The 11,163-nt window shown below is 38.3% G+C and overlaps 1 protein-coding gene across 1 annotated transcript; it reads right to left on the minus strand.

Annotated features, from left to right (window-relative positions):
- Positions 1-1,170: 1,170 nt before the first annotated feature.
- On the minus strand, positions 1,171-5,701 carry LOC121946181 (cholecystokinin-like). The gene is made up of 4 exons (XM_042490651.1): positions 5,638-5,701; positions 3,267-3,346; positions 2,305-2,494; positions 1,171-1,729 (listed from the first exon to the last, which is right to left on the minus strand). Exons 1-4 carry the CDS (start codon positions 5,651-5,653, stop codon positions 1,590-1,592), a joined length of 426 nt encoding a protein of 141 aa, XP_042346585.1. The 5' UTR covers positions 5,654-5,701; the 3' UTR covers positions 1,171-1,589.
- Positions 5,702-11,163: the final 5,462 nt, after the last annotated feature.

An 11,163-nucleotide genomic window follows, 5' to 3' on the forward strand; every position in this document is an offset into this window, starting at 1 on the left:
GAGGTTTGATATGAAAATACTTCTGTCCAATTGTGTATAGTTGAAGTGAGTAAAAGCTCTGGGCTAATTATCTGAATGCATTCAAGGATATAGACTTGAAATTCTTTTGATCCAATTTGCCAAAGACGCCTACATGGCTCATTAAGGTCCAAATCAAGGCCTTTAATACATTCTGAATTTTGAGAAAAAATTAGACACAGAAGTGATTTTTTTAAACAACATCATTTTGACTGCTGAAACACTGTAATCAGGGCTGAAATTTATATATAAAGGAACAGGTTTTGCTGTATGGGCAGTTATGTTTGCTCCTCCAAATGAGTTTAAAATCTATTGGAAATTAATCCATTCAAGAAACCTTTCGTTCAATGTTGCACAAGACTTAGAAGCAAATGTCTGCTGAGCTGGTAAACTAACTTTGTTTTTGAGTCATTTTGTTCTTACAGTATAGGTCTGTTGATATTCTGTTTTTCCCTTAGGGACTGTATTTTATTTATATGGTCAGTAAAGGTAGTAAGGGTAGGGAGGTAGCTGCTGATGACCCACCCCAGAGCAACAAGTACGTTCCTTAAGCCTCCCTGAGTGACTGGGGGAAAATACATGACCCTCCCTTTACCTTAAACAACCATATTATACCACAGTTTCTGGCTGAGAAATTGTGTTATTTGGGAGATTTTTAAAGAAAACATGTCCTTTATACCCACTTGCAGCTTTAGGGGTTTAAACAAATACAAAATATGATAATTTTAAGTAAAATGTCTCTACTCCATCTCCAGTGCTTAAAAAAATGATTTGAAATGCCTCCCCTGTTTTGCCCCCCTCATAAATAATAGACAGTCTCCCTATTATCAAAAAAACATGAAAAAAACACCAACAATGAATTCAAATATTCTAACAAATAGTAGCCAACACCTTAATTATCCCATAGACCTCCATTATTGTCCAAAAACTAATAATGCCCATCAATGAGTCACACTGTTGCACTGTGGAATGTTCCTAAATTACCATGAACACACACACTGTGGTTTATCTCTAACTATTTCCATCTATTAGAGTGATGTTTTTTCCAAATACTCATTTTCCCAGCTGTTATTAAATCACAGAGTCTTGGTAAAGGTTAAAGCAGATATGTGTTTTTAATGATTCATGTCTTCAATAGAAACAATATGGGCTTCAGGCTGAGAGCCACATACAAGAGAGAAGTCAAAGTATTAAGAGATAGACTAACGCACTGTTGGTTTTTATTTTTTTAAAGAATTTCCTGACAATAAGAACAATTTAGAACATCGCCAGCCTTAATGTCAACTTTTGTGTTTACATACAGTTGTGACATACTGCAGGGAGCGGTTTGGAAAGTGCTCTGAACTTCAGCCATGAGATTCAAGGGTCCACAGATTTCAGGATGTGTCCTTTTTGGGATATTTTCTTTCCTGTCTGCTTAAATATTATGACGCTAAACTCACTCAGGTATCCAGTCAGTCAGCCCTTGGTTACAGTAAGTGCAGTGTGAAAAGGGCTCATTACATTTGTGGGCTTTTATTGGCGGTGATGGGGGTTGTAACTCAGGTTTCAGCAGAAGCAAGCCATTGCCTTTAGGAGGAGTATTCGTACTCCTCTGCACTGCGTCTTCCAAAGTCCATCCAGCCGGTGTAGTCTCTGTCCTTTATCCTGTGGCCGGGGGCTAGACCGCTGGCTCTGCTATTGAGGGAGGATCTGGTGTGGTAGGGAGAGCCTGGAGGAGACAGAGAAGTACACTCGTCACACTTTATGATGCTGATGATGTGATGGGAACAACAAGATGTCATTTCGTTTGGCAAAAATGGGATTACAGTGCACATTTTTCTGACTGTACAGTATAATGAAAACTCTGAATGAGGATGTTGAAGTAACACGTGCTGACTTGTTTTGTTTCTCTGTGTGTCTCAATAGGACCAGTGAGCTCAGCAGGTCTCCCAGTCACACAGTGTTGACTATAAAGAGAAACAGGGACACACAGTGACAGAGAGAGCAGAGAGGCGTTGGAGGAGGAGGTAACGAGGAGGAGGTATGGAAAGATGGAGGGAGGAGAGAGAGAAAGCTGGAGGGAGGCAGGAAAATGCCAGATGGTGGGACTGAGACTCAGCGTGAGTGACGGCAGATTTTCCAGATGGATGGATGGATGGATGTTGGGAAGATAGAAATAACAAGACCAGGAGCGAGATAAGACGAGAGGAATGTTGTGTGTAATGAGGTGAGAGGACTAAAGGGTAAGCCTTTCGCTCCAGTTACACTCTCTATCCATCTCATGTTGTACGAGCGACGGCTCACCTTTCCTGGAGATGAGTCTGGCCAGTAGCTGGCTCAGGCTGTTCCGGGCATCTGCGTCTTCCTGGGGTTGGTTGTAGTTGGCCAGGTGCCCTGAGGGGGGCGCCGGAGCTGAGCGGGCCTGGCGTGTGTGGTGGGGTGAGGGGGGAGGCAGGCTGTCTGACACAAGAGCCTTACCCTCAGCTATCTGTGACTGTAGAGGGTGAGAGAAAAGCATGAGGAGGGATGACGAATAGGTCTAAAATAAATTAAAAAATAATGTGTATACATGTCCCATAAATTGCAAGAAATTAGTTAAAGGTGATTAGATAATTACCTTAAAATTAGATTGAAAAAAGGAGGTTGAATTATGAGGAAATTTAAAAAAAAAAAAAAACAAAAAAAAATGAAAATGGATATTTATGATTATTATACTTATGTCACAAAAATATGTTTTATAATAAAATATATATAAAACACATAAATACTTTCAGTATTTAACTTAACTTAACTTGGCCTAGTAATGTTTTAAGCTGCTTGTTGCCATCTCTCCATGTTTTTGAAAGAAATCAAACTGGCTCAGGTTTCAAAGGTTTATGCAGCAACCTCTACTGATTAGAAACCAAAGACATTTTTGTGGACTGCGTTTGTACATGTTTTGTACTCAATGAATCAATGAATCAATCAGCTATATCTATTGTATATGAAGAAATCTATGCAGACATATTTCAGAACACCTCTGAAGTAGCTATGTATTACCTGTAGTTGTATTTGCTAGTGAGGACGTTTTTGTATAGTGAGTACATTTTGGGCATGCCTTGTTTCTTTGAAGCTCTGTCCTAGGTGTAGGTTAAGGTTAGGGTTTGGGTTGGGCTTAGGCATTTAGTTGTGATGGATAAGGGGCACAGGAATGCATTATGTGAGAGAGGGTCCCCACAAAGACAGAAGTACAAGAGTGTGTGTGATTGTGTTTGTGTATGCTTTACCATGGACTGTGAGGGCAGACTCAGGGAACCGTTGGACAGCGCAGCCAGGATAACACACACACAGATACCTACATTCATGACTGGCCGGAGAAAGAGAGATGGGGAGGGGATCAAATATAACAAAGTTAGAAGAAATCCACAAAACCTAATGTGGTCATTTTCCTCTTCATTGTCTCTCTGCTGCTCATTCTTCTTTTGTATTGTTTCCCTTCAGCTCATTAAAAATGTGCTTCCGTGTTCGAAAAAAATCACTGGCTATGTGGCTTTTACAGAAAGCAGCAATAAATCATTTCACCTTCACTGTAGAACAGTGGTGGTGTTGAGAGAGGGATTAACCTTTGATGGTTCCACTGGAACCTGAGGCGAACATCATTTTGTATTTCTTACACACTATATGTTTGCCCTGTCACATAGTGGCAGAGCAATTTAGTGTTTAACACACACAGGCAGAGTTGGTGTGTGGCGTAGTTGAGATGAATGTACACTGTCAGCATAGGCAGAATCCCAAAGGAAAACAAACCAATTATCTCTAAATCTTTCTTTTGCTCTTTGTGCTGTTTTTTTAACACAGTTCACATGAGAATAAATGTAAACATGATGGCACTGACTGAATGAATTAAATTAATTTCTCCTTTTTCTTTATTCTCTTGCTTATATAAATAACTCAAAGTATTGATAAATAAACAGAGGGAGCAAAATCTTTCTTGATGCTCTCATCCTTTTGTAATCTGCTGTTTATCTATTTATTTAATGAACATAAATTGTAGATTTGACATTATTTTTTCTATAGAAGAGGAGCTCCATATTAGTGCAAAAGGAAAAAAAAACATAAAAGGTGACATATTACATTATATTACATTTGTCAGACTGATCTGCTAATTTTCTATCACCACATTTATCTTGGAGCCAGGCGAAACAGCATATTAGTTGTGATGAGTGATGCTTTATGCCAGAACATTATTCCAGTGCAAATCATCCAATTAGATAAAACCAACAACACCAGTCGCTCTGAGGCTTTCAATCTCTAATAATTCAAAATCCACTCTCTCTGTCTGTCTCGATGTTTCTGTTATAGCAAATTGCACTCCGCGGACTTCTGTGGCTACATTTGTTTATGGTTACTTGGGGGGTTTACTCAGTTGCTCCCTCTTTTTTTGTCTTCTCAGTTTTTGAATTCTCTCTCCCCATATATATACATATATACATACATACATACATACATATATATGTATGTATATAGAGAGAGGGAGAGAATTTTGCTGCGCTTATGCATCAGAAAGCACAAAAAGAGGAGAGTATAACACTGAGCTCCACCAGGCAAAGTATCATGGCAGCTAGTTTTTTATTTGTTGAAGTGAATATTTCAACAAATAACTTTAATGCATATGGAGTTTTAAGTTATTTGTCCTCTAGTTATCATTCACTGGACATGATGATTTTACACATTATCAATTCTCCTCATCAACATTGAGTACAGCATATTAAAATCAAATCTAAATTCGATTTAAAACTTGTAGTTTTAAATCAAATTATACTGAAAAATGATATCTGTGTAATTTTATCAGTGTGCCTCAATACAACAGGTCATATGAATAATTGTGTTAAAACTGACACAGTGGTGGTGTAAACAGCCATTCTTTTAATGCTAATATAATTCCTCTTTGCAGCTGGTCATTGTCTCTAATTCATTATTCAATGAGCTGGTAATGATGTGGTACTGTAATGCGTGTGAAAGCCCTCTCTGTCTTTTCCTCTACTGGCCTCAGAAAAAAAACGAACAAAGAAAAAAAAAAAGAAAAAATCATTATTCAAAACATCATCATGGTCTATTAATGTACAGAGATTAATATTTCTTCTTGATATTTCCTCTTTTGGACACTAATTAGCATATATCCCCTTACTTTTATCAATGATTAAAAACAAGAGATTTTGTCTTCATGCGAAACTTAAGAGAAGAAACAAAATTCCTATTTTATAATCCAGCTACTTGCACACTCAGATTATAAGATTATTTTGCCCAGTTAACAATTGTTATTGGCCATCTACATTTTATGCAATTCGAATACGTATGTGTTCCTTTTACATCAGTGAACTAGAGAAACTGGGATAAAGTATGAAGTAATTGCTAAAGGTTTAAAAATAAATGGAAAAATGACTAAAAGTAAATTTAAAAACAATACACCTCTTTCTCTTAACTTTCCAAATTAAAATTTATAATTTCTGTATTGAAGTTGTGATAAATGAAGGAAATACAAAATAAATTATTAAAAAAGAAGAAGAATATGCCTTTAAAGAACCTCTAATTTGTCCCCCTACAACAGAAAAACCTGAACTAATGACACGGATTTCAAAATCATTATTTTCTTCTTACCTGCAGTTGTTTGCATGGACCAGAAGGTGCAGAGTCTGAAGATGCTGAGCTTTGCTCCTCCAGTGTTCAGGCTGTGAGTGAGTGTGCAAGAGATGCGGCCATGGTTTATACAGATACACAGGAAGGGGGAGGGGCCTGTACACAAGGGAGGAGCCTGCTACTGGCGCAGAAACTGACGACACTGACGTAATTGAGGATGCAAACGTGCACGCATACTGCAAACGCACAAACGCATTTGCACACACAAACACACTAAACTATGTGGGGGTAAAAAGGGTCATGACACAGGTGAAAGCTTTAATTGTGTCACTTTCTCTTCACCTACCTGTGTGTGTGAAACAAAAGATGAACACACACACGCACACACACTTCTCAAAGTTCTGGCTTTTTAAATCAGTGAAAAGAGAAGCTGAATGTTTTTTAAAAGTAAAATGCAATGCTGCTTGTCTGAGCTTCTAAGTGGCGCACACACACACACACACACACACACACACAGAGTCAAAGACAAACTGACAGATGGACAGATGTGAATAAACTGAGACAGAGAGGTGGAGATGTACTGAGATATAAGAGGGAAGAAATTAAAGAGAAAAAAATATCTCGTGTGACTTTGTAACATATGCATATGTAGATGTACAGAGAAAAAGTAGCTGAAAAAACAGTCGATTGTGTTCAGGCCTTTCGCTCTCATAGAGCAGGAGCAACATGCAATTCAGTGCCCTTGCAATTTCAGAAAGGGCGAAATGACTCTGTTTGATCAAAACCAGGGACATAGTTTAGGTATGACAGGCCATTACAGTTTCATAAAGGAAATTTCTCTCTAGTGCTTTCTTTTGTTCATACCACCGCTGATCACTGATGGAGCTCTGACGAAATTATCCCAAAGTGACCACAGGCATGTTAGAAAATAAATGCTGCTGATAGAGTTTAGAGAAAAAACATTCTTGCTTTTCATCCAGAAAGATCAAAGATTTCTCAGTTTCATTACTCACGTTATTGTTTGTTTGATATATAATGTGGTCTTTATATTTGCTCTGAATATCATAATCTATGGTGACACTTTATATCTTACATGTATGATATGTCATGTATTTTGCTATGTAGCTTCTAACAGGCTACATCAAACACAGATCTACTACATATAATGGGTATAAATTATGTAGGTGGGTTTTTATATTTTTTATGTCCGATGGCTGATGATAGAAACTGGTTTAAATTTGAACCAAAGGACATTTTCAAACAGACATTCAGTGATTACAGTCTGATGCAAAGACTGATTGGCCTTCATACACTACATGGTATAAGCCACACACTGGAGTAATAAGACAAAGTGGCAATGCTTTTGTTTATCAAAAAGATGTCTTTAGTTTAATGTTGTTTCTCTTTTAGCCATGATTTAACCCTTTATTAAAAAAATGAAAAAATGCTGCATTTCATTTCAGTTGGCGGATTATGAGACAATGGGCCCCTGAGTGTAGATTTACAAAGGGGCCCACCATGTCAACTCTGGGCACACAGACTTAGTGGAAATTTTGCATCTCTTTGTGGTCGTTACACATATTTTTGCGGCTTTGTGTCTCTTTGTAGTCACCTTTTGTCTCCTTGTGGTTGATATGTCATTTCTAGTCTTTGGGTCTCCCAGGTAATTTTGTGTCTCTTCTGAGATAATGCTATGTGTATTTTGTCATTTTGTGCCGCACTGTTGTAATTTTTACGTGTCCTTGTGGTCTTTTGTGTCTCTTTGTAGTTATTTTGAATATTTTTCTGGTTGATATATGTTAGTTTTAATGATATTTTACATGTAAAGGCCTGAGGAGGGCCCCTTGACACATATTTCTGGGCCTGCACCGAGTAGACCCATTCAGTTATACATTCAGAGAGCAGTTTGACAATTTTGCTCCTATCAGACAGATTTTTCTAATTAGTTTTGGGATAATACAGTGCAACAATTACCATTTATTGAGGCCATGTGTTGACTCTACTGGTGTGCTGTTGTCACGTAACAAATTCATTAAGCAGAGAAGGAGAATTACCACAGGCATTTAAAAATAAGCATTAAGTTAGAATAGCTTAAAATGCTATCAAAGCTGAACATATTGTGTGTTTTAAGATGTGGAAATGCCACCTCATTGTTTTTTTTTTTGGTGTTTTTTGTTTGTTTTTTGGGTTTTATAGTTGATTGTGAGGTTTTTGGATCAGGTAGTGATGCAGTATGATATGAGAACATCATGACTTGCATACAGAGCTGGGTTGTACTGAGTGGCAGATACTTTCTGAGAAGTCCAAAGCAGTTAAGATTTGCTTTAACTTTTTTGCAGCTATTACTCACTTCATCTCAGATGTGAGTCTAAGATGATTCATTAGTACTTGACATTGTCAACCTCACAGATAACCTCATTGAAGCTTAAAGGGATGGATAAGCTTTTAAGTCTCTGTTCAGGCTAAAGTATCAACTTATCAGTGACTGACTTCTTTTAACACATCATTAAGCATTACCTCTGCAGTGTGCTTACCACAACATTCAAATCATAAAACTATGTGTGGAAAAAATAATCAGTCAAATAGAGCTGGAGGTATGTTACACATCATGTCGAGTGGAGACACACAACTGTGCTTCGCTTGCTAGGATCGAGTTACTATTCCTGTTACGTCTATTTAGATGCTGATTTGCTTGCAGGCCTTGTCCGAATCATTTAAAATTCTTAAGTTGTTCAGCTGCCGGCGAGGTCACAGGATGGCTTTAAAGCATTTTTGAAAAATATTTTCACTTTTTTAGCTTTGTGTAACTCAGGACCTGAAACTTTAACTTCCTGGGGGATCTTTGGCACTCAGGCTCAAATAAATAAAGTTATGTTTTATGGGTCTATTTTGTCATTGTTTGTGGATGTCCTTGAAGTACAACACTTACAGTGTTTTAGGAAGTTTTCAGTGTAAAACTGAAACCAGCCATAAATAAAAAATATTGTTGTCACAGAATGAATAATGCGTCCAACAACTGTGATGTGGTAATTTCAAAATTGCGTTGACCAAAGAAGGATATTTGACTGTGCATTTTCTTTCCAAAAGATCAAGTAACTTCCAAAAGCGTACATGTTACAATTTTGTTCTGTCAGCATTCAAATGGCAGCTTCACAGGGGAGCTGTTGCAAATAAGTTACACTAAAGACAGGCAGCATATTAACAGAGTGTTGTGTGTGTGTGTGTGTGTGTGTGTGTGTGCGCGTACGTGCACGCGCATGTGCATGTGTGTGTTTTGTTTTTGAGAATGAGTGAGTGTGTCAGTAGACTATCTGGGTCTGCTCTGGTGTGCTTTTAGCTCTACTCCTGTATGTTAACGAGGCTAATATTAGCCTGTTTCCAAACACTGTCAATAGCAGGTGTTTTACATTTGATGAGGCGTTTCCCTACATACTGTCACTGACACCTGTCTAACTCTAACATACACATGCACAAACAGCAGTTTAAAATCACCCACCACATAAACGTCATGAACACTGTGAGTCATGGTGCCTTTGGGTTGCACAACAATATATGACTTGATTTAACTCATGAATAATGAAGCTGCTCCTCCCTGCTGCGCACAATTGAGAGTATAAAGAAAACACATTAGCAGTCCACTGCTGCGCTTCATAGCTTCACCATCGGTGGAAAACATTTGTTTACCTGCTCTACCACTTTTCAAAAGCTAATACGTAGTTTCTAAGACACTGAGTTTGCTTTTATGTAAACAGAGAACTGAACAAATGACGCCTTCCTCCCAAAGGGTTTCATTACTGAAGTACAGCTGGAAGCCTCATCAGACAGTTTCCGTCTGCTGTTCTGGGAAAAAAGATGAAAAGTCTATAAATAAATACCAGGTGTGATGAAGCTACGTTCTCATACTTCAATCTGTATCATACTTTATATTACCTGCCTTTCTAAATCCCACTACTCTACATTACCAGCTAGGGACTACAGGGACAAAGCCACACTGTACTCTCCATCCTTCTCCAACCTTCACATGCAATCAAAAGATCATTTCTATACATTGCATGGATATGTACGCACAGCTCCACTGCATTCATCTGGAACTGGCTTCTGTCTAAAGCAACTTACTTTTTTTTCTCACAGTACACGCTCCAAGCAATTTTGAGATCGTAGTCTGGACAGGTAGAAATAGAGACCTGAAGTGAGTCAGGGTGACTAACAATTGAGCTACATCTGAAGCAGGTATCTGGCACCTATCATGGATGACAGTCATTAAATGGTGCATATTTCCCCTAAATATGGCATGTATTATCATTTAAAAAGGCATGCACAGTGACCCTGCTTCCTTTAGTGTTTCATGGGTTCGAGAACATAGATTTTGTTTCATCATTGGGACAGACAAATACGGAAAAGAGGGTTTGGGGATCCTCTTTCAGGAAATTTAGAATCAAACATTTCATCTCCTGCATTCTGGCGAGTAGTCATGCACCAATTTGTGCCTTTGCTGCGTCAGTCTATGGTGTAAATGTCTTTAATTTTGTCAAAATGAAAGTCTTCGTGCTATTTGCAGGTTTCAGTTGGGTGCACATGTTAATATTGAGGGGAATGTGTCCTCTGTGTCTTCTGAGAAATCTACATCTATGGGGAGAAGGCTTATTTTACAGTAACTTTTACAGAGAAGCATAGGTGTGAATAATAAAATCAAATATGCGTGCTTGTACCCTGTCATAGCTTACTCCGTCACTAGAATAGAACTGAGTCTTCTTAAATTAGTTAGTAACACCTGTATTTTTATACCTGTGTGATGACAAGTCAAAATATTGCCTGTGAAAAACTCATGTTGGGATTTCTCCAGATTCATCTGACAATTCAATTTCTCAATTTCCTCAGACATTTGAGTCACAGATCCATTCTAACTGAATCTATTATCCCACTTTTAATAGAATAGGTATGGTATAGGCCTACTCTGCTGGTAGCAAAATCAAACACACCCTCTGAAATGGGGGGGAGGTCTGTTTAAGGTTTTGGCTGAAGCTGTGTTTATTCTGTTTGTTGCTTTTTCTTCATAAAAACTTTGATAAAATACTTTGATTAAATAGACTACACCGGAAAACCTTTAACTTAATTTTAGAAGTTTGTAACTTCAGCAACTTTTTTGACTAGCCATGATGCACTGCTGATATATTTGATGTAAATCCTGTCTTTTTTTTTTTTTTTTGCCGTGCCTGGTGACCGTTTGTTTTTTTTTACCGGATCACCTGTTGGGCATCAAACGCACCTCAGAGGTCAGAGGTGAAGTGTCATGGCCGCGGTGTATCTGTCTACTGGACCAACGCTGAAGGATTTCCTCTCCACTGTGATAGCGAGGATCACTGCGTCACTTCCACCAGATAAGTCTTCGCTGTTTGTCTTAACACGCGCGCTGTCGGTTGATGTTTTGGCTCTTTTGTGGTTGTTGCGTGTGTGTTTATGTGCTCGTGCGCCACCTGCTACCAGCTAGCTTCTTCTGCGCTATTTTTCTAACATTAGCAATGTGCTGTCCTTGTTTTGTTGTGAGTC

This window comes from Plectropomus leopardus, chromosome 7, assembly GCF_008729295.1.
Source record: "Plectropomus leopardus isolate mb chromosome 7, YSFRI_Pleo_2.0, whole genome shotgun sequence".
NCBI lineage: Eukaryota > Metazoa > Chordata > Actinopteri > Perciformes > Serranidae > Plectropomus > Plectropomus leopardus.

Coding starts and splice junctions, on each gene's coding strand:
- LOC121946181 (XM_042490651.1), bottom strand. Junction 2,495..3,266: donor GTCTGCCCTCACAGTCCATG/GTAAAGCATACA, acceptor CACCCTCTACAG/TCACAGATAGCTGAGGGTAA. Junction 1,730..2,304: donor CAGACTCATCTCCAGGAAAG/GTGAGCCGTCGC, acceptor TGTCTCCTCCAG/GCTCTCCCTACCACACCAGA.